Raw genomic sequence first — 24,788 nt, 5'->3', positions numbered from 1 at the left:
GTAGCTTAGTGGCCAAGCACCCCTGGGTTCAATTCCTGGTACAAAAAAAAAAAAAAAAATGGCAGTGCATGAAGGAGCATGATGCAGGGGCTAATGTCCCACCTTTGTCTGTGATGACACAGAAGGTCCCAGCTCCTGCCTACCCCACAGATGCATAAAAGCTGTTCATCTTTGTTCTTTGCTTGAACTGGCCTAACACACTCTTTCAGTGCTATAACTTCCTTCTGGCTTGAGCAGAAGTCCCTGATAAAGCCTTGCCTGTGCTTAAATTCTTTCCAGATCCAGTGTTCATTTCCACAACTCTGGATCCAAGAAGCAAGAGTTTGGTAACAATCCTAATGCAACAGACTGAAAATTCCAGAAATACACCCACACAAGTATGATCAACTGATTCCCCCCTTCCTATTTTTCCCTTTTGTTTTTCTTTATTTTGGCCAACTGATTTTTGAAAAAACTATATATTTTTTTCAATAAAAAACAGTGTTTTTTTTTTCACTAAAACTTCCCCAAAAGAAGCTACATGGTGCCTTAATGCCAGATTCTGCCTATTAATGTTTGCCCCATTCTTGTCCTCGGAAGCTCTACTCTGAATTGCAGGGATGCCGGGAGCCTACATTCTGTAGGTTACAGTTGCAATTTTGCCTGTGGACTTCAAAGGCTAGAGATTATAAAGTAGAAGGTAGAGATTGTTGTTGCAGGCTGTAGCAATGGCAAGTGACCACAAGTGATCACAGGTGACCACAGATGACGGTGGGCTCCAGAAACAACATAAGCAAATACAGGCTTATGGACACAAGACCAAAGGTGTTATCAGCTTTCTGGGTGAAATTTTCTTCTCCCTTTTTCTCACCCAGCTCTTTGAACATATTCATATCCACTTTCTAGAATTAAAATTTCCCCTGCATGAAATAACTAGAATTGGTTATTTTACCAGCAACACATAGAACTCGCACATAATTCCTCCTTCAGTCTGACAGAAACTAATCTGAGCCTATCATTTATCAACACTCCCCGAGAATATCTGATGAGGCAAATTCAAATGCTCTCAGCTAATCTATCTTTGGTTCCCTTCTTCCTGGAGGAACCCCCATACCCAGCCCACTTTCCATCATGAACTCCCTAGAACCATCATCTCTGTTACTCTCTTGATTGACACAATCGGTGCAGGTCATCCCTGCTGACCGGCATTGTTGTATTTGCCATGTGTGTGACTCCCTGCCTACACTTCATAGTAACTGGCCTCCACTTGGCATGTCTCTCTATGTATTAAACTGTCCCCTCTTGACTGGAAGCCTCAGGAAGCTAGGTAGACATTTTGACCCTTGCATGCTTGGCAGGTGCTTACAGAGTGTAAGGGCACCTCCAGCAGAAATTTGCAGGCACAAATGTATTGCTTTGCCAAGCCCCGTATCCAAGGCTCCAGGTAAGATCCTCTTTCCACACAGTCTTCAGAAGTCACCTGGTGAGAGTGGGTGCACAACAGGATAAGAGGTGGGCTGAGGCCTGCCCTTGGGGAGAAGATCTGGGACATGGAGACAACAGGAAGATCAGCTAAGGTGCCAGGTAGCTTTAATGAGCTGAAGCACCCCTACCCCCACTTTGTCCCTCCCTCCCCACTCTTCCCCTTCAGTTCTGGACAGGTCCAGCCTGTCCAAGACGTTGGCTCTCTTCAGCTTAATCCTTCTGTCCCCTCAATCGCTCCAGTCGCCTTCGAAGATCTGGGGGCACCTTGACCCCTGCTGCCAGCAGCTCTCTCAGTCTTTGTTTGGGAGTCTTGGTGAGCATGAAATTGCAGGGGACAGGGCCCTCTTCAAAGGTGACCCGGCAGGTCCGTGTCACTGAATGGTAGCCCTCAGCACTGGCGGTCACCATATAGTCCCCTGGGGTCAGCAGCCGCCAGTAATCCCCGCCCCAAGCTGAGGGGAGTAAAAGGCAAGGTCAGGGTCCAACAATCCTCAGCTCCTGACCCAGCCTGAAGTCTTCGAGCTCCTCTCTCAATACCCCCCCAGCCCCTCCTTCACTCCCCCCCCACATACCCGTTGTAACGTCATGGTTAATCCCCTCCACGGCAATGACAGCATCAGCAATCCCAAGCTGTGTGTCTTTGTCCCGCACAACTCCTGCAATGCCCATGCGCACCTGTGTGGGAAAAGGACATCAAAACCCTTTCCCCTCTGCACAGAATGTGACTCTCAGCTAGCTTTCTGGCTCTGGTCCCCTGCAAACTCGATAAAGAGAGTATGTCTACTATATGTTCCTAGGTGACAACATTTCTGGTAAAATTTCCTCCTGGTTAATAAATTACATCTGGACTGGTAGGAAGAGAAACCTTTGGGCTTCCCCAAGTTTAGTAGCCATTGTCTTTTGTAGAACCCTTGGAAGTTGCTCTTATGGAGCCATCGCAAGGCATAGGAGTCCCTGATGAACATGATGTTTCTGTGTCAGGGAAGTTTCTGCCACTACCTAATGTTTTTTTCTGAGAAGACCTCTTCTGAGGATAGGTCTAGGACAGCTCTAGGACCACCTCTAGACTGCTCTGGGGTCTAGTCCCACTGGCTTACAATGCCTGACACTGTCCCACTTACAAAACATTTCCTGTTCTAGATCCTTCCAAAATTATCTGATGTCAGGTATCTTAGAAGATTCCCTGACAGTCGGGCATGGTAGCACAGCTTGTAATCCCAGCGGCTAGGGAGGCCGAGGCAAGAGGATCACGAGTTCAAAGGCAGCCTCAGCAACAGTGAGGCACTAAGCAACTCAGTGAGATCCTGTCTCTAAATAAAATACAAAATAGGGCTGGGGATGTGGCTCAATAGTTGAGTACCCGTGAGTTCAATCCCCAGTATCCCTGCAAAAAAAAAGAAGACTCCCTGGTGGTAACTACAGCCTAACTGGAGAGTGGAGTGGTCAGGACACAGGCATGCTGAGGGCTGTGGGGATTCACATCCAACCTGCTCCAGGTAGGTGAGGAGGGCGTCTTTGTTGTTCTCCCATTCTTGGGGCAGCTCGTTCTCATGAGGGAACTTGTCACAGGACAGCTCCACAGTGACCTCAAAGCAGTTGGTATGTAGGTAGCTGAAGTCATTCATGCCTAGAGGTATCACAGACACTGCAGCCTAAGGAGCAGGATGGGAGTCCCACCCTCCTGGGGCCCTCCCCCAGGAGACACTTCAGAGTGGGAATTGCCATGAGCACTGCACGTAAGAGCAGACTGTCTTATGGGGCAGGGATTTACAGGGATGGGGCCAACTCCACCCTCTGGCACATACTCCCGGGGACTGTGTGCCAGTCAGCCCCGTTGATGATGTTGCCATGCAAAGAGAAGTCCTGGCTGTGGCAGGGTCGGCGATCTGTGTCCTGCATGACCCGATTAGTGCCAGCATAGACAGTGCTGAGCCAGCGAAAGACAGCATCATCGGGCGTCGGGGTGAGTTCACGGGCAGCCCACGGGGTCCGAGTCATGTCGAATGGGTAAGACACCACCAGCTCACCCCCATGGAGATTGGCACTCAGCACAAAGGGGATCCGCTTCATCCACTCAATCACTGCCCGTGTTTCAGGAGCCACCTGAATAGGGGTGGGTCAGGAGGGCCGGACACAGAGACAAGGCTCCCCTAGGTGGTCCTCCACCACTGCCCCTAGAATACTCACAGTGGCATTGGGCAGAGTGTAATAAGTAGGCAGTGGCACATGATGGTTGGGGAAAACGTGGGGCACCAGCCCATCATCCTCGGCATCCCACAGTGGTGTGTTGAGGTCAGCAAAATTGTGGTTAAGGTCAATGCCCTGGTGGTTCCAGCGACCTTCTGCCCAGCCCACAAGCTCTGAGCCCTGACAGAGAAGGGGCTTGTTTAAGCCATACAGGATCTGGGCACCAGGGCAGAAGGGGCAGGGGGCCCTCGTGCCAGGTGGCCTACCCGGCGGTAGGCGGTCTCATAGCCATCAGGGTTCATGGAGGGCAACAGGTGAATGCGCATCTCAGTGAGCAGCCGGGTCACTCGTGGGTTCCCACGCAGGAACTCATGGCACAAGAACTGCATCAGGAGCAGAAGCAGCTCCCGCCCCAGGGCCTCATTCCCATGCATGCCAGCCACATAGCGTACCTCAGGCTCTCCTGGGAACACAAGGGGCTAGCACCTGGCTCACACCCATGGTCTGCCCTGGGCCCACCTCTTCCCCATGCCACCTGCCAGTACCCAGCTCATGCTCCCCAGGCTGGTCTGACATTTCCATCACATATAGCTTCAGGCCCTGGTAGCTCTTCCCAATGCTGTAGATGCGGGTGATGTTGGGGCATTGCTCATTCACCTCCTTCATCAGCTGAGGGACAGAGGACAGCATGACATGAGGCATAGAGGGATTACATGCAGGGCTTAGGTCACATGTAACTATGGAAGGATTTACAGAGTCAGTGGTGGCCCAAGAAGAGAGCAGCGTACCAGGAAGGAAGGGGCAGAGCAAGGGAAGTGCCATGACAGGGCAATTGGGGGAAAGCTTAGTGGTCAACAGAAGAGAAGCAGGAGATAGGGGTAGGAGACGTAGTAGGGGATGTGAGCAGTCAGAACTGTTATGCCTGGGTGAGAGAAGGACACCAGCTAGGCAAACCAGCCTTCATAGGGTTATAGGGTCATATCTGACCTTCCTCATGGCCTTATAATTGTGATGCCGAAAGTCCAGAGGGTCAGAAGATCCCAGTGAATGGGCCTCCGGGGGTAGGTCATTAGGATCTGGTAGTGGATGAGTTCAAGGCAAAGGGTAAGTTCACAGTGGGGGATTCACCCTGTACATCCAGGCCCTGCCCATCCAGCCTCTGCCCAGTTGCCCACCTGAGACAGGGCAGGCCAGGATCTCTGCCCGGAGGCAAGGCGCACCTTCCTGGAACCAGGTCTGGGGCAGCAGACGAATGAAACGGGCCACCTGAGGCTCTGGCAGGAGGTTCAGCACTGGGGTTTCTGGGTCTGAATTGGCAGGAAATACCTGGGGACATCAAGTCCTTTGCTGAGGCTGCTCAAATCCCAGCCTGGCTCAGGATCCAGGGAAGAAGAGCAGGCCTCCAAGTTCACCAGTGAACCCTTCCTGGTAGTTCAGCTATAGATTTGCACTCTCCTCTGAATGTGGACCCCTTCCTTGCCCAAGCCCCTGCCCATGGGCAGCCCTAGAGAGTCATGTTTTCTGGCTTGGTCACAGCTCATTAGATCAAGATGGCTACATAACTTGGGAAAAGCCTATCTGTAGTCTGGTATAAAAGGGGTCACTGACTTAGAGAAACCCAGAGCAATGAACAGATGAGAAGTGATTCAAGCCAGAAGGGATGTCCCCAGAGGAAGCTAAGCAGGAGGTAGCATCCACCCCATGGCAGAGTTATCAAGGACATGGACACATACCAAAGCAGCCTGCTCCCAAGATACCTGCTGGTGTCACCCATCCTGACCAAAACACTCTTTCTCCTGGATCGGTTAAGTGGACATCTATTATCCTCAAAGGAGTCTCAGTCCAGCCAAGCACACCACGGTGGGTTGGGTGCCCAAATCCCAGCATAGAGGGTCCCAGTAACTATGGGACCACTCACCGCATCCATCCCACTGCTGTGGTTCCGACTTGTCCACCAGGTCCGACTGTCATTGCTGAACTGGACCTTGTATGATGTAACCCAGTCATACCTGGCAGGAGAGGTGAGATATCAGTGCCCCCAGGAGTCCCACAGCAGCCCTCCTGTGTCCACCCACAACTACCTGGCCAAGGGCTGGCCTGCCTCACCTCCAGACAGAGTTCCTGCCCTGTGTGACAATGCCTGAGAAGCGGATGGGGTTCCTAGCATCCACCTGAAACCATGGCTCAGTGTCCTGCTGCTCAGCACACCAGGCCCCATCGTATAGATCACCATCCTCCAGGCCTGACTGTGGACCCAAGACAAGGTGATCAGGCCCAACGGGCAGAGTAGGGTGGACTGGGACAAGAAGGGAGCAGGGGAGAAGGTCTCAGGTATTCCCCTGCCTACCCCTTGGACCTGGACTCTGAGCCAGGGTTGATTACCTGGATGTTGAGCCGACCTCGATGTGGTCCAAGACCAAAGGACTGGCTGCTGGATGCCTCAAACTGGCTATCTGAAACTCGCAGGGACTCCAGGCCCAAAGGGGGACAGCCTAGGGTAGAAAAACAGAGCATTAAGATGCTGAGCATGGTGGTGCACGCCTGTAATCCCAGCAGCTCGGGAGGCTGAAACAGGAGGATTGCAAGTTCAAAGCCAGTCTCAGCAACAAAGAGGCACTAAGCAACTCCGTGAGACCCTGTCTCTAAATAAAATACAAAATAGGGCTGGGGATGTGGCTCAGTGCCCCTGAGTTCAATCCCCAGTACCCTCCCCCCACAAAAAAATAAAAAATAGAACCAGAGAGAGTTGTCAGAGCAGGTAAGCTGAGCATAACTTGCCCCTGTGCTGGGTAGACAGAGGGGTATACCCGTGCCCATGAAGCCCCGAGAGCCCTAAGCCTGGGAAGTCTCTAGAAAGGAAGTACCTGGTTCTTGTTTCTCAGGGATATTAGGAGACCCTGTTGGGCTGGTGGTCACCATGGGCTTGGCAGTCACTGGAGGACTGGGGCGAATTAATTTCTTTCGCTTCTTCACAATGACCTTTTTCTTTTTGATGACTCGAATCCGAATCTGTTGTTCTGAAGTCGCTAAGGTCCAGAGGAACAGCACCAGGGAGAAGGAAGAACAGCATGAAACCTCAGATGGAAAGATTTTCCAGCCAAGAAGACATGTGAGTCCATGGCAGGCTCAATGTATCAAAGGGCTTAGGATGGCAATGAAGGCATGCAGTTGGGCCCCCATCGACCTTTCCAGTCATTTCACTGGCATCCACTTCTTTCTGATAACCACATGGTTGGCCAGCCTTACTTCTGACCCTATGGAGAGACAGACCCAGCCACCAGAAACTGGTTGGTTGTTCCAAAGAGCTGAGTTTGGTTCTTTATATCCAGGCCTTGCAGTATCTGTCCATTTCCCCTGAAATATTATCCTTCCTCAGCTTCAGACTGGATTTCATGTCCCAAGGCCCCAGGGCTGCCTGTATTGGTACATTTGCCCTCTGGGCTGACTTGAAACATCCCCAAATCCACATCTGCCTGGCAGCTGGGCCTGCCTGCTCACAGCACAGGGCAGTACTGTAGTTTCTAACCGTATATGTGCCACAGCTGCCTTCAGAATGTGCCTCACATTTTGGTGTTGGGGCCCCTGCCCTTTCGCACATACTATTTTCTTCTCACCAGCCCCCTCTGGTCAGTTCATCCTGACTCAGAAATCCCTTCAGGGCCTGGATCCACTTACCTCTCTAGAAGCCCGCCATTGCCATCTCCTTGCCTTCCTCCCCTAGGCTTCCCCATCTGGGAAGTTGGGAGGTCATGCAGACGGCCTCTCCAGTCCAGAATCAGAGCTCCCTTCCTCCAAGCAGCCTCAGCCCAAAGCCTCGCCTCTCCCTCTTTTCCTTCTGTTCTTTCTCTCCAGCCCTTCTCCTTAAACTCTGTCCTGTCCAAGCTTGCCCTGAACCTTTTCCTCTGGGGCCTCTGCATCTCTTTGTCCCTTTCTTCAAGCCCTGGCCTCAGTTTCTTTATCTGAGAAAAGGGAAGGCTTGGGGCTAGAGCAGGCAGCATTCCACTGGTGTGTGTCCCAGTGCTGCTGGCTAAATCTGGCTGGGAATCAGGCCGGGATTGCTGAGTCAGCGACTATTGCTTTGGGCAGGGTGAGAGGGAGAGAGAGAAAGAGAGAGAGCGAGTGAGTGAGTAAAAGAGAGGGAGGGGAGGGAGGGAGAGAGGGAGGGACAGAAGGGGCGCCAAGGAGCAGAAGAATGGAGCAGGGTTTTCTGTGTGTGCGTTTGTGTGTGTGGGTGTGGGGGTGTGTGCGCGCGCGCGCGCCTGTTTGTGTTGAGGAGGGGGCACCATAAGGGGCCCGGAAGTGGGGCAGAGTGTGTGGGTGCGAGTATGTATGTGTGCTGGGGAGGGGGCGCCACAGGGGACCGGGGAGTGGGGCCACCACTAGCCGGAGCTGCGGGGTCTGGGTCCTGGAGCTCACCGTTAGTCTTCCCGGGCGGCTGTGCAGGACTGCTACGCGGAGCCGGGGTCGAGCCCGTGGCCTCGGTGGTCGCCGACGGTGTTAGGCCCAGCACGGAGGCGCTGGGCGCCCCCAGACCCAGGCCGACAGAAGGCGCTAAGGCCGCCAAGGCCAGCAAGAGACCCCACATGTCGGGCGCAGAACTCCGGCGCTCAGGACTGCGAGCGGTCGGTGGGTTTGCCTTTTCCTGCCTGCTGCTCAGGAGCCCCCCGCCCCTTCCTGCCTGCCCCACGCCCCTCTGCAGCCTCTGGTCCGCCCACTGCCGCCTCTCTGGCCCTGGACCTGCGAGGATGGGGGAGAACCGGAGCACTTCAGACCCCCGGGAGAGCGCGGGCTGCGACCAGGCGGCCCCGGGTCTCTGGACCTGCCCCTCCCTCTCTGGCCATCCCGGGCTAACTCGCCTCATCCGTGCGCTGTCCTTTACTATCTGCAAAGCCATATATGTCGCTAAGTCCTGGGAGGCGCTTGTCCCCACTGGGAGCACCTACTTTGCACGGTACACGATGCCAGGCACTTTATGCGTGGTCTTTCCGTCAAACCCCATTTTACAAAGTGGTAAATTGAGGTTCAGAGCGGCTGACTTAACCAAGGGAGCAAAGCTGAGAAGTTTGGGGTGGAAATAACCCGAGAGGGAAAGCCATCCAGAACCACAGGTTACTTTGCCAGGGCGGGCGGGACAGAAGGGGAAGAAGAGGACGGGGAAACTGAGGCAGGGCACTGGGTGCGGATGGGAAAGGACTTTCGTCCAGGAATCCTTCTGACAGACTACTCCAGGGACTCAACCAGAGTCGACTCTTCCCATCACCACCCCCACCCCCACACCGCCCCCAGCCCCGCCTCCCCTCTCTCCTCCCCTCCCCTCCCTGCTCCTTTGCTCCCTCGGCTGCCACGTTCTGTTCCGGGGTTACATAACTCGAGGAGAGCGGCCAGAGTGATACCCGGCGGGCTGGGGCCAGCAGGAGAGGAACAGAGAGTGGACCCCCTCCCTCCCTTCCCGGCTCCATCTCCTAGCCCCTTCCCATTGTTCCCTTCCGGGAGTCCGCAGCCCTGATTCTCCATTCGCCCCACTACCCCAGATCCCGGAATTACAGAGCGCAGGACCATTCTTATCTTGCCTCCAAGGTCCCCTTTGAGTGCTTCCAAGCCGGGGTCACCTCTCCGGGGAAGAAAATGCGTCCACTACCCGCCTTTGGCCAGCTCTTTGCTGTCATCCCATGAAAACAGATGCCAGAGGCAGCCAAGAATCATCTGGAATGCTCGGGGTCCTGGGCAAATATTTTTTTATTTTATTTTATTTTTGCTAGGCCACTCTCTCTATAAGCAGTTCGAATCACCCCAAATCAGCGTGTCAGCACCATGCTAGCGGAGCAAGTTCACACGATCCCTCGAAAGAAATACCGCAAGGCGCTCCCAAAACTGAGAACTACCACTGACAGGGAACATAACTTAGGCAGGAGCCCTTTAGCTCCTCAGGGCATTTGGTGCACTCCACGCGTCCTGGTAGAGGGCTAGAGAGTCCCCGGAAAGGGGGTAATTGGACAGGGCCCACGCGTGACCATATCCCTTCTTGGAGCACTCCACTTAGACAGCATTGTCTGGTCCAGGGCACAGGAGAGAGGAACATTGAAAATTTAAAGGGAACCGCTCCAAAGCGGGGATTCCCTTGGCACAGGGCTGAGACAGATGGACAGTATTGCAGACTGACACTTGCCTGCTTTCCCGGAGTGGGAGGCCACGGTCTGAACAGTTACTGGGGGGGTGGGGGCTGCCGGGGCTCCACAAATGCCCAGTCTGACAGCTTCTCTGTCTCTGGCCCCAAACGCCATTCAGGTTTCCCTGAGAGGTGTAAAAAGGTGGAGGGGGTGGGGTGGGGGGTTGGTGCACAAGAAACCGGATATCTTGCTGGCCTTAGGGCCTCCAAAGGCTGAGACTGAAGGATTGCATGCCAGGACAATTTAGCAGACCCTATCTCAAAAGGGGGGGAGGGGGATTGGTGGGGATGGGGGCGGGGCACTGGGGATGTAACTCAGAGTAGTTCAGTGCTTGCCAAAAATGCTTTAGGACCTGGGTTCAATCCCCAGTACGAGGAAAAAAAAAAAAAAAGGACATCTCTGCCTCCCAAACTTCTCAACCCCTTCCTCCAAGTCCTTCCTCATACAGCAGACAAATCCTGTCAAATTCCTCCAGCTTAAGTCCCTAGTGTGCTCACTGGCATGGTCCTTCATAACCAAGTTCTTTCCTACCCATTCCGTTCCAGCTGCATCTGCCTGTGCAATTCCCCTGGCTCCTATTTCTCCAGCCAGCCACACTGCCTTTCTAGCTGTTCATCCAACACACCAGCCCCACCCAGCCTCTGGACCTTTGCAATTGTTCGACAAGTTTGCATTCTCACAATTGAGAAATTTCCTTTCTCACTGAGATTTCCTTTCAATGTCACTTGCTTGCAAAGGCTATCCTGACCTCTCTAAAGTAAGCTTTATCTTCGTGGTCACATTCTCCCACCATCACCATCACCACTACTAGGAGGTAGGTACCCCTCCAGAAGAGCCTTTGCACCCAATGTTCACAGCCACACCTCAAGGCTTAGAACAGCGCCTGGTCCCTACTCACACTCAAAAGTATGTGTATGATATATTCAAGGTTATAGAGGACCAAACAGGGCCAGGTTATGCACAAGAGGAGACAGCAGGCCATGAACCAAAAGCCCACCCAGCCAAGAGGACTAGAGTAAAACGATTGGCTTCCTCCCACCAGTCACTAATGGTTTGGATCTATGGGATCCTGGCACCACTTCTGTCCCAACTCCCACCCCCTCACCTTCTTTCTCACTGCTCTAAACTCCTTGCCTCTCTGCCATATTGCAATCCTTGGAGCTCCTCATGCCCTTCTGAGTCCCCCAGCACCTTCTCACATCCTTCTGCGCTTCCAGTTCAGCTACTGCCTCTGGCCCTAACCTTTCTGGGTATCTGGAGCTACAAAGGCACAAAGCCCCCAAAGGTGGTTGCTTCAGAGGCAGTAGCAGGTTTGTGCCCAAGTACCTGCCCAGCCAGATGTCTATATCTAGGTTAGAAGATCTTTTGTGGTCTCATGACGATAAGTATGTATTACAAAGCATAACTAAGTAGGACTAGGTGGGAGCACCCAGCCAAAAGAGATTTTAGTGTAAGATTCTCAGTGTAAGAACCGGATGTGACTACACATATTTGGAATTCCAGTTACTCTGGAGGCTGAGGCAGGATGATCATAAACTCAAGGTCAGCCTCAGCAATTTAGCAAGACCCGGTTTCAAAATAAAAAATAAAAAAGTGCTTGGAATGTATCTAAGTGGTAGAGCTCTCCTGAGTTCAATCCAGAGCGGGTGGACAGGAGAGGGAGAGAGACTGAGATTTTTAATTTAAGGAAGGGGCTAAAAATCTCCTGCCAGCTCTCTGGTATGGTCAAGTTGCTGGGAATAGAGAGGAGATACACAACTTTGGCACCAACCAGGTTTATTTTCACATCCCACTATGTTTTGTTTTATCCTTGGACACTAGGTCCACCTTTCTACTCAGACTCAGTTTCCTCTTCCATAAAACGGGAACCATATCTTCCTCACAGGGTTACTGTGATGATGAAGTAAGATAATGTGTGGTCCCAGGAGCCCCTAGATTAGTCAGATGAATTAAAGGTAGGGGAAAAAACACAGCCCTCTTGTTCCCACATACACAGGTGGAATAAAACAAATACCAAGGAAAAGAAAGGAGGTTATGTGTCTGGCTGTACATGTACTGAAGTGACAAAATCTACTGCCTACCTGTGGCTCCCAATCTTCCGTTCCTGATGCTAAGGCAGAACTCATCCTCTGCCAGGTGCTTTATCTGTGATATAGATGAGCATTGATGGGGATTCCCATGACACTTAGATGCATAAGGTGACATTCCTCGGTACATGCCTATCTTCCCCTGACTATTGTCTCCCCAGATGTCTCTTTTTTTACCTCAATGTCTTTGACAGCCTTACCCTCAAAGTGTGGTTGAGGATGAGTAGTGTTGGCATCTCCTGGGAACTTGTTAGAAATTCGGAAACTCTGTCCCAGATGTACTGAATCAGATTCTGCATTTTAACAAGATTCTCAGAGGATTCAACCCCCAGAGATTCATTTGCACATTAAAGACTGAAAAGTACTATACAGAGGTTTAGAGCATGTCTGCCTAAAATGCATAAGATTCACAACTTTCTTAGATTGACTGTGTTTGATACTGTCACTGGAAATGTTATCTTAAACCACAATACATCATATTTCTACATATCAATAAGAAATAATCTTTTATTCATTCTAGGAGTTTTTTCCTGATCTCCATAGCATAATCCTATATTATTTGCTTTTTAAACTAAATTATCTTTATCAAAATACTGCACAATAGAGTGTTTTGATAAAGATAATTTAGTATCAAGGTAAATCACATTTAGGTTTGTAATAGAAGACTCTTCCCTATGCCTTTCCATTTTCAAATCAATCACCTTTCATTCCTCTTGTTATTTCTCCTTTTTTATTTGCTTCTATTGCTATTTTTTGATTCTTCTGTTTACAAATTATCCCTGGATTTCCTAGTATGGAATTAAAGATGTAGCTCTCCTACGTGCACGCGCGCGCGCACACACACACACACACACACACAGATTTCCTTCCATCTTCCCAATAAAACTAAATCACCATTTGAAGTCAATATTTAATACTTTTATTATGATCATGTAAATATCATTCAATTTTTGTGCTTTGTAGAATTAGTAAATGTTTTATTTTATTATTTGCTTGGTTTTCTGGGTACCAATTGTTAATATAACCCCACAATTTCCAATAGAATTGATTATTTACTCTGAATATATTTAACACTCCAATAATCAATTGATTTTATTTTCCTCTGTAGACTCTTCCTTAGAGCTCCTATCTTCTGGACCAGGCTATGTTGGTTGCCCTCTTCACATAAAGTAGGAGCCATACCAGATCTTTCTCATCATCCCTATTTTTAGACTAATTTCTTGAATGCCACATTGTCCTTTGGATTAGTTTGAGTCCTTGTTTTGCTGAAGCACATCTTCCAGTAGCTTTCTAAGAAAGGGTGCATGCAAGTCAAACTTTTGAGAACTTATACGGCTAAAAATATTCTGTCAATTGACAATCATTTGCACAGATATATGCTCCTATATTATACCTCATTTCCCCCTCAGAATTCTGAGGACATTTCTTTTGTCTCCTACCTACCAGTGTCAGGATTTAAAAGTCTGATATTCTGGTTTAATGTATGTGATCTTTATACTGCTAGGAAGTTCTTTGTAGAAACCCTCAATGATTTGAATTTTTTCATGTGCTGTGAACTGATGGGACCATATGGCCTAAAGACTTATGTCCCTCAGTTCTGAAAAGTTTCTTGATTTTTGAAAAAAAATCCTTTCTATTGTAATTTTCTAAGACTAACATTATTCAAATATTGATTATCTGATTCTATTGACTTTTTCTCTTTTCTTCATGGGCTTCAGTTATTATTCTCTTTTCTGGGAGATTTCCTAACTTCTCAGAAGTATGCTGTAGCATTAATAAGTTCCATTGGTATCTTTTACCTCTGGTAACTGATCACAGTCCAGCTGCATTTCCATACTGTGGGTGATATCCAGGAATCAAAATGTCCATCCAGGAATCAAAGACTTGACAACCCCATCTTCTCATCCTTCCTTTTCTCAAATCATACTTTCACCATATTTCAGTGAGTCAAGGTTGACCTAGCGAATCCCACTTCTGACACCAATGCTTTCTGAGGGCCCAAGACGACCCTTGTGTTCAGTGGTTCAGATGAAGAACTCAAAGAACTCAGCAAAGTGGTCATACACATGGTCACAGTTTATTACAGAAAAAGGGTACAGGTGAAAACCTGCAATGGAAAAAGGTACATAGGGCAGGGTCCAGAAAACGTCAGGCACAAGTTTCTGGTTGTGATATGGAAATGGAATTAATTCCATTAATTTTCCCTGTACAACATGTGACAATATACACAGAGTATTGCCCGAAAGGAAACTCTGAGCCTTGATGTCCCAGAATTTTACTGGGGGTCAATGGTGTAGATATAGTTGGCTATCCATGTGGCTGACCTTAGTTCAACCCCTCCAGAGACCAAAGTGAGATTCATTCCAGATCCCCCAGAATGAATCACATTTGTTGGCAGAGAATATCTGATATGGTCCTTGACTCCCATTAAATGAAAACACTTGCATTAGGCAAAATATTCCAAGGACTTGGAGGTACCGGTACCTCTGCGGAGCCTAGAAAGAGATAAATTGTTCTTTAGAATGAGCAAGACTTAGATAATCCAGACTTGCTGAGTTAATTCTTTACTGCATAATATCCACCGACATATACTGGTGGTTCTCCACTCAGCCCCCTTTACTAACTAGTGCTCCACCCCACTGCTGTGTTTGCTGCTCTTAGGTCACAGCTGTCTGTTCTTTTCTCCAGACAAATGCCCTCAGCTGATAGGTGCTGCCTTCACCCACCTCTTAGCCACCACTTCTCTCTCCCCTTTTCTCCTTGGAGGAGCCACAGCCACTGACTGACTGGCACAGATACATGGGACAAACTCAATAGTGCAATTCACCTTGCAGAGCCAACTGCAGTCAGAGTCAGGTTAGAGTCCAGCCAAGACCACAACCTTGTTTAGATTTTATCCCGGCCCTGTCCTGCTTCCCTTTCCTCACTCCCCAAAAAGTTGTCCTCCTGAGAGCACTCCCTCTGCAAATAATGTGTACACTCTGCTTTTAGGAATTATGACCAGTATCAGGCACAGTACCTGGCACTTAATAAATGATTGTTGAATGAAAAATAAACTCTGGTTCCGTGCAGTGGTGCATGCCTGTTATCCCACCCGTGATACAGGCCTGTAATTCCAGTGACTCAGGAGATTAAGGCACAAGTTTCACAAGTTTGAGTCCTGCCTCCGCAAATTAGTGAGGCCCTCAGCAAGTTAAAGCCTGTCTCAAAACAAAAAATAAAAAGGGCTAGGGATGTAGCTCAGTGGTAAAATGCCTCTGGATTCAATCCCTGTACCAAAAAGACAGAAAAATAAACTGAGTAAATCACAAATGGAACTCTCTAAGAAACGTATGCAGAGCACCTGGCACACAGCAAATCCTTTTTTTTTAATATATAAAATTTTTATTCATTAATATATCTTTTTAGTTATACATGACAACAGTATGTATTTTGACATATCTTACATACATGAAGTATAACTTCCCATTCTTGTGGTTGTGCATGTGGAGTTACACTGGTTGTGTATTTATCTATGAACACAGAAAAATTGTGTCTGATTCATTCCTCTGTCTTTCCTATTCCCATCGGTCATCCTTTCCCTTTATTCCCCTTTGTTTAATCCAATGAACTTCTATTCTTCCCTCACCATCCACCAATTGTGTGTTAGCATCCGCATATCAGAGAGAACATTTGACCTTTGTTTTTGGGGGGATTGGCTTATTTTGCCTAGCATAATAGTCTCCAGTTCTATCCATTTACTTTCAAATGCCATAATTTCATTCTTCTTTATAGCTGAGTAATATCCCATTTTGTGTATATAAATGTATGTATACACACACACACACACACACACACACACACACATATATATATATATATATCCAATACATTTTCTTTATTCATTCATCTGTTGAAGGGCACCTAGTTTGGTTCCATAGCTTAGCTATGCACACAGCAAATCTTTAAGGAGGATTAGTCACCCTCCATTCACCAACCTCTTGCATTATATAGTTTCCTCATCTTGGTGGAATCATTGGGATATTAACCTCAGATCTGTATGACCAGGAAAGAAATCTTACTCATGCATCCAGAATTGATCTGGCTTGGACAATCTTAAACCTCAATATTAATGTGCTTATTTACAAAGACAATTGGAACTTATGGGGGCAAAAAGCTAGGATCCTCCCTTATACTCTATCCTCTGTTATATATACCCTATCCCCTGTTATACCTGATCCCCTTATAGACAAATATATTTCAAAAGTCTAGTTGCTAGATAAAAAGAGCCAGAGTAAGAGAAATCGGTGGATGGTCCCAAGGGCTAGTGGTTTTGACTCTATGTTCTGCCAAGCCTGTTGTATGATCCTGATCCTTTTTATCTATTTCCTCTTCTTAGGGGCTGTATGGTCACTGTCTTCCTTGCCCCTACCCCCATCACTTTTCCTTTGAAGTAAGATATGGGCACAATGACTCATTTCTACTCTTTTAAGTCACTATACCACGATGTTGTGGAACACATACTATCCATTTACAGATTATCAGTGGAGATTTGTTTCTCTTCTAGGTGAACAGGCCCATCATTACATGTTTATCTTCCTTAATTTAAATATCAGAGGGTAAACTTAACCTGCAATTTGGTGCCTGCAATCTGTAGTTCTCTTAAGTATATAGCCCCTGTCCCATTTCTGGAGCCCTAGCATCCATAACACATCCCCTAAACTATAGTGCTTAGAGGACACCTAAAAGGCCCCCTCCTATCCCATCCCCATTTGGCAGGTCACCTGAGATCCCAGCCCCAGAAAACCTCAGGTTGTATCCTGCATTCCAGGGATGCAATTCTGAAAAACCCCACCCACACCTCACTCTCAGGGAAGAGAGACAGGGACAGAGAGATTGAATGGCTTGCTCACTCCTGCCTTGACAAACAGTTCTGGGAACTTACAGGAAGAAGAAAGCGTCCCCTCCTCCCTTGGACAGCTGCCCAATCAGTGTTAGTTAATTTAAGGAAGGCAGAGTTGTCCTCTGCCTTCCTGACAACCCAGATCCCATGGGAGGGCCCTAGGACAAAGAGTGAGCAGAGGCAAGAGGATGAGTCTTAGTTCTCAGAACTCACCTGCTTGCTGGCTAAACTAGGCCACTAGAGCTTATGAGGCCAGACCAGCTGTAGCCCCCTCCCTCTCCCAGGGTCCTACCTGGTAACAGGTCACAATGCCCCAGCTGTTCAGTCCTAGAATGGCTGATCAAAGTGGGAGGAGGTGAGAAGGGTTAGTGGGTGGGCAGGGTGGGGAGGGGAAGATACCCAGGAGCCAATTCCCTATACTCTGAGCTCACACTTGAGGATCTGCTAGACACCTACCCCCTCTTCCTCTCCACTCCTCCTCCCTGCTTCCAGCACTAGCTCTTCCCATCACCTCCAACTCCTCCATGACCCGGCTCTGCTTACCCAGGACCAAAGCCCTTGTAGATCTGAATCCACTCCCTTCCAAGGGCCTAGGTGCTGGGGAGGGATTGGGAAGTCCAGTCCATCCATGTGTGTCCCCCTGGCACCCTAGCCAGGCCCAGCTCCTGGACAGTGTCCTGGGGCTGGGGGCGCTAGGGCTGACAATTCGAGCAATCTTTTGCTCAGCTGGCCCAGCCCTGCTGCTGCTGCTGCTACTGGTCAGCTTCCTCACCTTTGACCTGCTCCACAGGTAAGTGGGCAGCAGCCTGGTAGATGGGCATTGTGCGCAGGTGGGCAAGTGGCTGACTTCCCTAAGCGCAGCTGCTTTCCCTTTTTCTCCACAGGCCCTCAGATCCCACCATACCGCAACACAGACTTATCACAAGGGGCCAGAGTCAGGGGGCCGGTGAGGGTCCAGGACAGCAAGTGGCTCCTCTCCTCCCAACGGGGGCAATCCCAGGACAACTCAGCCTCCAAGACTCACTACTCCTGCTGGGCCTGGGCCTGGGGCTGCTCCTGGGAGCCCGAGGCATGCCCTTGGCCCTGCTGGGTGTGGCTTTCTGTCTCCATCCTTGGGCTTGACGGCTCTCCCAAAATACTGAGTGCCCTCCAAAAATACACTTGTCATCCTGCTTCTTGAGGCCTCCTTTCTTCCATCCTGCTGCTGGTGTGGAGGAGAACACTTCTTTATTCTTAGCCTGAATCTCAGAGGATCTATGGCTCCACAATTCGGACAGTGGATGGCTGGGTGTGGGGCTTGGGACCAGCAAGAAAAGGCAGGATACGAAGCAGGGGGCTCCAGGCAGGAAATGTCAGGCTTCTCAGGGCCTGCAGGTTGGGGACAGCCATTCTGGCCTCCTCTGTGGTTCTAGAAAATGAGGGTCCAGAGAGGAAAACTTGCAAGAGAGTAGGGTGGGTTGGTATCAATCATAAGAGAAGGGGCAGGGATGGGAAGGGCTTCCCACAAGAAAGTCTGAGAAACTACCTCTGTTGGATTCCCCAGGGCCCCCTGCTAGCCAGGAGAGTCCATAGAGAGGGACTCTACAATGGCTCCTCTCTTGGCCAGACCCCACCCCAGCCCGGGTCACAATGGGGCTCCTCTGGGGAGGTGGGGGAGGGCTCGGATTGGCGGCCAGCCTGTCCTGGGTGCAGCAGGAAGCAACATGACTTAGGTGGCTCTATCCAAAGGTAAGACTTGCTCAAAAACCCTACCCTGCCCACATTGATGCCCCCCTGTCCCATGCACTCCCACCTGCCCTGAGGTCCCAAGCATCTCCAGGGCTGCTCCTGCAGCTGGCCTGGCCCTATCCACAGGTGCACCAGCCGTGATGCAGCAGCCACGAGTGGAGACGGATCCCATCGGGGCCGGCGAGGGGCCGCAGCGGGCGGTCCCCTGGTCCGTCTGGGTCACCCGGCAGGGCTGGGTGCGCTGGTGGGTATGCCACGTGCCCCAGAGCTGGGCCCAGTGGTGGACCACATCAGGTTTGCGGCAACCCCTGCAGCGCGTGCTGTGGGGTCTGGAGGGGATACTCTACCTGCTGCTGGCTCTGATGCTGTGCCACGCACTCTTCACCACCGGTACCCACCTGCTCAGCTCCCTCTGGCCTGTGGTGGCTGCCATGTGGCGCCATCTGCTGCCTGCCATCCTGCTGCTGGTGCTAAGTGCCCTGCCTGCCTTGCTCTTCACGGCCTCCTTCCTGCTGCTCTTCTCCACACTGCTGAGCCTCGTGGGCCTCCTCACCTCCATGACTCACCCAGGCCGTGCTCAGGACTTGGACCAATAGAAGGGCATCCCCATTCCGCTGCCTGTGTCTGTTGAGCCCTGACCTAGGGTGTGAGCCCTGGGGAGAGGGAGGGGAGAGGGACCTCAGCAGGCCCCAGACTCTAGTCTCAACACAAGTCAAAGCTGTGTGGTGTGACTGGAGCCAACAGGTAGATTGGCCTGGCCTCTTGCACCTTCCTCAGGCTGCTGCTGCAGGTACCTGGTGTGAGGGCCAGGCTTTGAGGACACAGGACAGATGGCTTGGCCAAGGGCAGAGCTTGGTCAAATCACTGAGAGCACCCATGTGGATGTGGTAACATCGCTGGGGTTGCCTTGGCAACTGGAAGCATCTTTTTGACACAGCTGCTCAGCTGTCTCAGATTCAGACTTTCTGAAGTAATTGGGTACCCCTGGACTTGCCATTGCTCCCACCAGTCCCCCTTTTCCACTTTCAGGAGGATCGCAGGCTCTAGAAAGGGCTCCACTGATAGAAACCTACACAGGAGAGGGCTGACCAGAAGCCCTGCTCACCTTCCTCCAGAGCTTTTTGCCCAGGCATTCCTGCTCCCTATTCTTCCTACTCTTTGCCTCAGTTTATACCACCAAATCTGGAAAATGGGCCAACCAGAGTAGTGAGTTTTACTTTCCCTCCCTCCCTCCCTCCCTCCCTTCCTTCCCCCTCCCTCCCTCCCTCCCTTCCTTCTTTCCTTCCTTCCTCCCCCACCCCTTTCTTGTGGTGCTGGAGACAGGACACAAAATTTTATGTATGTTAAGCACACACTCCAATATCAAGCTACATCCCAGCCCTTACCTATGCATTCTTTTAAGAGTCTACGTGACTGTTACAGAAAAACAAGCAAGTCCCATTGCAGTCACTTACACAATGTGTGGTTTTGGTCAATTCTTTTGAGTCTCAGGGTTGACTCAAGCCTGTCACAAGGTTGTTTTCAAAGGTAATACCTGCTTGCAAAATACTTTGTAAAGGAAAAAAAAAAAGGAACATTCTGGAGGTCTTTTGACCAGAAAACTGATGAGAAAGCAGGAAGCCTCCCTAGGCTTTCAGAGAAATGCTTTGTCATATATAAAATTTTGGCTCTGATATGGGAAATAGAGGATGGATGGTGTAGACAAGATGTAAAAAGTCATGTGCCATGAAATCTCAAAATTTGCAGATGTTGAACTCTTATGATTGTGAAATGCTTGGTACTGGGGCTTGGTGCCAGAAGATGCTCACATGGCTGTGTGAATGGGGAGAAAACAGTTCAGGCATTTCCTAAACTGACTCAGCAAGCTGCTCACAGCCCAGAAAGGTTTTGCAAAGTGGTGTCACTTGATGCCCCAGATTCTGGCCATTTGCACATCTGTTGACTCTTCCAAACAAACACTGGGTAATAAGTTATTACCAAATAAAGTATATGAAAGAAAATTACCCACAGCTGGGACCTGCCCACTAACTCCCACTCAGTCCCTGATCCTCCCCAACTCCTGCCAAGACCTGGCTCCTACTTTACAGCTAACCCTAAAATCCTTGCTCCTGAAGCCCTAGACCCAAGATCACCTGTCTCCTGCCATAGAAATACTCATGCCCCGGGGACTAACCAGCCCCTAGAACCCTGGATCATTTTCCCCAAATCCACTTGCTATAGTTTTGTGCAGATGCCTTCAGCTTCAGTGTCTGAAACCCAAGAACCAGTCCTTTCCATTTCTCTGTAGTTTTCCCCTGAAACATGACCTGGTAGCAAGGGCAAGGTGGGATATGGAGGTGGCTTAGCTTTATGATTAGCATGATGTACTTTGCTGGGGCTAGGCTTAAATCTGAGCACTGTCACTGGCATTGGTGGCAATTACTAAGCCTTCCTGAACTTCATTTTTCTTAAGGATAAAACAAGGCAAGGCACTTGTTTTAGGTCTTAGGGCTTCTGTGGAGCTCCCGGAATGTGGGGAAAGTGCTTGAACCAACTCCTAGCATCACAACCTAGAGCTGTATCATGACTATCCCACTTAGTGAGAAGTCAGACTCAGGATGGCTGATTACCAGCGGGAAAGTCAGGACTTTTGAGTCCCAAACCCCACAAACACTACTGAAGGGAAAGGCCATACAGGATAGAGGGAACACAAAAAATGAACTGAAGACTCTGCGGCTTCCCTTGTTCTCAAAATTTCCTGCTAGAGATAAAACCCAAGGCTATGGAGGTTATAAATCAAACCAGTTGATGTCTGGTGGGCCTGACTCTTCTGTATCTATGTGGTGGGGATGGACCCTAGGATGCCTGTCCTGTCCATCTTTGACTTGCTATGCCTTACTATCCAGGGACATCTCTCTGGACACTTGGGGCCATTCCAATCAAAGGAGAAAAGAGGTTTGGACCCATGCCAGATGCACAGGGGGTGGGGATGTGGGCAGGAACAAGAAAAAAAGCCTTTTCCCCACATAGATATATACCTTCCATCCTCCTACCCTGGTGCAGCAAGACTGGAGAGCAGAAGGGTAATACTTAACTAAATTAGACCAACACATACCTTATGACCCAGCAACCCCAAATAAATTCTCACAAAAGTCCACAAGGGCCTTGCTCTTCAAATTGTGGCAGGACCAGCAGTATAAACATCCCCTGGAAGCTGTTGAGAAATGCAAAGTCTCAGGCCTCACCTACCGAATCAGAAACTGCATTTTAATGAGATTCCCAGGTGATACTTGTGTGCATGAATGTTTGAGAAATGCTGTATAAGGGGATATGTTTGAGGATATTACTGCACTGCTCTTGGTAGGAGTAGGAAGATGGAAAGGATAAATATGGGCCAAGGAGAGGCGGCAACATAGATTAGTATTAAAATCTTAGGACTCATGAAAAGAAACCAAATGAGAAACAATACAATTCCTTTTGCATGAACTTAAAACATATGCCAGTAAAACTATGTATATGTATGTGTGTGTATATATATATATGTGTGTGTGTGTGTATATATATATATATACACACACACACATATATATATACACACACATACATGTATATATTTCACAAGAATACATAAAAACAAAAGATAACCAAAATGGCATGGATCACAGTGGCAGGAAAATAGGAATGGGGTGTAGAGGTAAAAGATAATAAAATGAAAGACCTTGCAGAGAAGAAAAATGATGATGTCAACACAATTCCTGAAATTCCTTTTAATGTAGACATAGTCATCCAGTTAGAGTCAAAAGGCTTAAAAATGCAATAGACACGCTGGAATGAAAAAGTTCTAAGCTTTTCCAGTATGGACCAAGAAAGAACTGTCCCACTGACCTGTGTGACCTGGGTGGCTGAGCGGGTATCTTTGCTTGTCCTGCTTGGCTTTATCACCCGGTCTCTGGGCCCTCCCCGCAGCCTGCTCTGATGGGGGCGGAGTGAGGGCGGGATCCAGCCACGTTTTGGCCTGACATGACAGGGTATTAGGAAACCGAGTGGAGGAGGGGTCATCCGCGAGGGCACTGGCAGTCAAGTAAGTCCCGGTCTTTGACTGGACGCACATACCCTTGGGGGTTCCAAGGAGCAGGTGGCAGAGGGCGGGGGGGGGGCGGGGGGGAGATGCCCGGTAGGGCTTCCCTCCGCCCTAAGAAGAGGCTGCAAGGAGAAGGCGCAGCTAGAATGAGGCAAGGTCCTATAGGGCTTCGTTAGGGAGTGCTTGCTAGGGTGCATCCCCTGAGATGATCATCAGTGGCCCACCTGGGGGAAGGAAAAGGGCCCTAGGAAAGAGGAAACTGTGCAGCCCCGGGGAACTTCCAAGGGCTGGCTGCAGGAAGCCGGGAAGGGAGCATTTTCCTTCAGACTTGTGGGTGGTTGGGGTTGAGCGAAGCTGGGAGTGGGATGAGCGGCTCATCAGATCCAGCAGTCAGAGGCTGGAAATGGTGTTATCTGGGAGCTGGAGGCGGCCTGCACAGCCCTGCGAGGATGCTCCAGGATCGGGACGGGGCAGGCAGGCACAGCTGTGCGGGGGAGTGAAAGGATCGCATCCGGTTGCGGGTGCGGGGGGGGGGGGCGGGGCAGGGTTAGGGGGTGGCACGAAGGCAACTGGAGCGCCTAGTCAAACAGTTGCTAACTTGAGGCTGCGGGAAAGTCGCGGTGGGGAATCCCTGCGCAGCATGGGACACTTGAGCCCAGCTGCGAGGTGCGGGGCACGGAGGGCGGCACTGCTCCTTTCCAAGGCTCAGGTGCATGATGGCTGGCAGGTGTCCAGGCTGGAATGTTGACTGTGGGGCATATCCGGAATGGTGAGGGCCTGAGACTGAGAAGGATTGGAGGGCCATAGGTAGCCAGGAAGGTGCTGGTGCTCCTGGAGCATCGGCAAGGCGCGCCCCCTAGAGGAAATCTCTGGAGTTGACAGTGCAAGATTGGGCTTGGTTGGGGGTGGGAGAAAGAGGGAAGAAGAGATGCTGGTCCCACAGACTTGGACACCACTGGGAGTGAGGAGACGGCCCAGGACGATGGAAGGGTATCTGGGACCCACGGTCATAACAGTGACAGCTTCGTTGACGCCTTATCTCTTTCCCTAAGTGTCCAGCTTGGGTCCCCCCTCCAGACAACCAGAGGCATTGAAGCCAGAGACTCATGAGAATCTGGGGAAGGAATAGCACCAATGTAACCTGTTGATTTGTCTCCTACTCTTGTCCCAGTCATGGTCTGATATGATCCCATTTCTTCTGGGATAAAGGGATGTTTTTCAGTAAGGTTCTGTCAGGGTCTGGAGGCACCTAATTTTGGACAAGTCATTTTTTTCTTTCCTGCTCAGCAAACGTTTCCATTTATATTTTGCAAATTTCCTTGCTTTCTTAATACTGATTCCTTGCCTTTTGAATATTTTCCATCTTAACAATAAAAGAACTTGAAAGCTGGGGTTGGGACTCAGTGGTAGACAGCTTGCCTAAGGTGTGATGCCCTGGGTTTAATTCAAAAAATAAAGAATTTAAAACTTGATTATCTGTTGTTTCTACTATATTTTCTGGCCTATACTACCTTCAAATGTCTAACCCAAAATATAAAATGAGAAATTCATCCATTTCTTGTATATATCAATAGTTCAGTTTTTTTATAGCAGAGTAGTATTCCTCTGTATGGTAAACCAACATTTATATATCTATTCCTCTGTTGATAGACATTGAATTTTTTTTTCAGCTTTTGGCTGTGACAAAAAACAAAAAAAAAAACCCATGAACATTCATGTATAATAAAAAGATACATTGTTGTATCTTTTTGAAAACATGTTTTAATTTTTCTTGGGTAAAAAACCTAAGAATGAAATGGCTGGATCATATGGTAGTTGTATGTTTAACTTTTTAAGACACTGCCAAATGGTTTTCCGAAGTGTTTGCACTGTTTCACCTTCCCACATCGGCAAGGCGCGCCCCCTTGAGGAAATCTAGTTCCTCCATATCTTGGCCAACATGGTATGGTTAATCTTCTTAATATCAGGCATTCCAACAGGTGGACAGTATCTCATTATGGTTTTAATTTGCATTTCTCTAATGCTTAAAGATGTTTAACATTTTAATGTGCATATTTGTAATCCATTTATTCTTTTTCCATAAGTGTCTGACCTTTTATTGGACTTTGAGATTTTTTTTCCTGGATACAAATTCATTATCAGACAGGACTTAAAAATACTTTCTCCAAGAAGTTTTTAATTTTAATGATGTGCAATTTTTTCTTTTATGAATT

At 49.3% G+C, this 24,788-nt stretch overlaps 3 protein-coding genes across 4 annotated transcripts; 2 read left to right on the top strand and 1 right to left on the bottom strand.

Annotated features, from left to right (window-relative positions):
* Nucleotides 1–1,620: 1,620 nt before the first annotated feature.
* Cpxm1 (carboxypeptidase X, M14 family member 1) lies at nucleotides 1,621–8,251 on the bottom strand. Of its 2 annotated transcripts, none has more exons than XM_046433449.2 (14): nucleotides 8,068–8,251; nucleotides 6,516–6,677; nucleotides 6,034–6,143; nucleotides 5,758–5,897; nucleotides 5,570–5,660; nucleotides 4,827–4,977; nucleotides 4,639–4,727; nucleotides 4,197–4,320; nucleotides 3,918–4,114; nucleotides 3,652–3,831; nucleotides 3,270–3,567; nucleotides 2,952–3,091; nucleotides 2,037–2,139; nucleotides 1,621–1,916 (listed from the first exon to the last, which is right to left on the bottom strand). In XM_046433449.2, exons 1-14 carry the CDS (start codon nucleotides 8,234–8,236, stop codon nucleotides 1,675–1,677), a joined length of 2,196 nt encoding a protein of 731 aa, XP_046289405.1. In that variant the 5' UTR covers nucleotides 8,237–8,251; the 3' UTR covers nucleotides 1,621–1,674. The 2 variants fall into 2 exon arrangements, with proteins under 2 accessions (XP_046289405.1, XP_046289406.1); XM_046433450.2 differs by having other exon boundaries at nucleotides 6,516–6,668.
* A 9,060-nt stretch (nucleotides 8,252–17,311) lies between these two features.
* Nucleotides 17,312–17,909, top strand: CUNH20orf141 (chromosome unknown C20orf141 homolog). Its single transcript, XM_046432971.1, has 2 exons — nucleotides 17,312–17,577; nucleotides 17,672–17,909. Exons 1-2 carry the CDS (start codon nucleotides 17,312–17,314, stop codon nucleotides 17,907–17,909), a joined length of 504 nt encoding a protein of 167 aa, XP_046288927.1.
* Nucleotides 17,910–18,631: 722 nt separating this feature from the next.
* Nucleotides 18,632–19,111, top strand: Tmem239 (transmembrane protein 239). The gene has a single exon (XM_046432972.1). The coding sequence runs from the start codon at nucleotides 18,656–18,658 to the stop codon at nucleotides 19,109–19,111; it is 456 nt and encodes a 151-aa protein (XP_046288928.1). The 5' UTR covers nucleotides 18,632–18,655.
* The last annotated feature ends 5,677 nt before the right edge of the window (nucleotides 19,112–24,788 follow it).

This window comes from Marmota monax, unplaced genomic scaffold (genome assembly GCF_021218885.2).
Source record: "Marmota monax isolate L192 unplaced genomic scaffold, Marmota_monax_Labrador192_F-V1.1 WCK01_AAM20220418_F8-fsc00014, whole genome shotgun sequence".
Classification (NCBI taxonomy): domain Eukaryota; kingdom Metazoa; phylum Chordata; class Mammalia; order Rodentia; family Sciuridae; genus Marmota; species Marmota monax.
Note: the sequence above shows the minus strand (reverse complement) of the source record. Positions and strands in the feature narration are given on the sequence as shown.

Bases quoted from the DNA above. Each gene is read 5' to 3' on its own strand.
- CUNH20orf141 (XM_046432971.1), top strand. From the start codon at position 17,312: ATGACCCGGCTCTGCTTACCCAGGACCAAAGCCCTTGTAGATCTGAAT. The intron at 17,578-17,671 runs GTAAGTGGGCAG...TTTTCTCCACAG, and splicing joins ACCTTTGACCTGCTCCACAG to GCCCTCAGATCCCACCATAC.
- Tmem239 (XM_046432972.1), top strand. From the start codon at position 18,656: ATGCAGCAGCCACGAGTGGAGACGGATCCCATCGGGGCCGGCGAGGGG.
- Cpxm1 (XM_046433449.2), bottom strand. From the start codon at position 8,236: ATGTGGGGTCTCTTGCTGGCCTTGGCGGCCTTAGCGCCTTCTGTCGGC. The intron at 4,321-4,638 runs GTCAGATATGAC...TCTGTCCCTCAG, and splicing joins ATTATAAGGCCATGAGGAAG to CTGATGAAGGAGGTGAATGA. The intron at 3,092-3,269 runs GTATGTGCCAGA...TGATACCTCTAG, and splicing joins CTGGCACACAGTCCCCGGGA to GCATGAATGACTTCAGCTAC.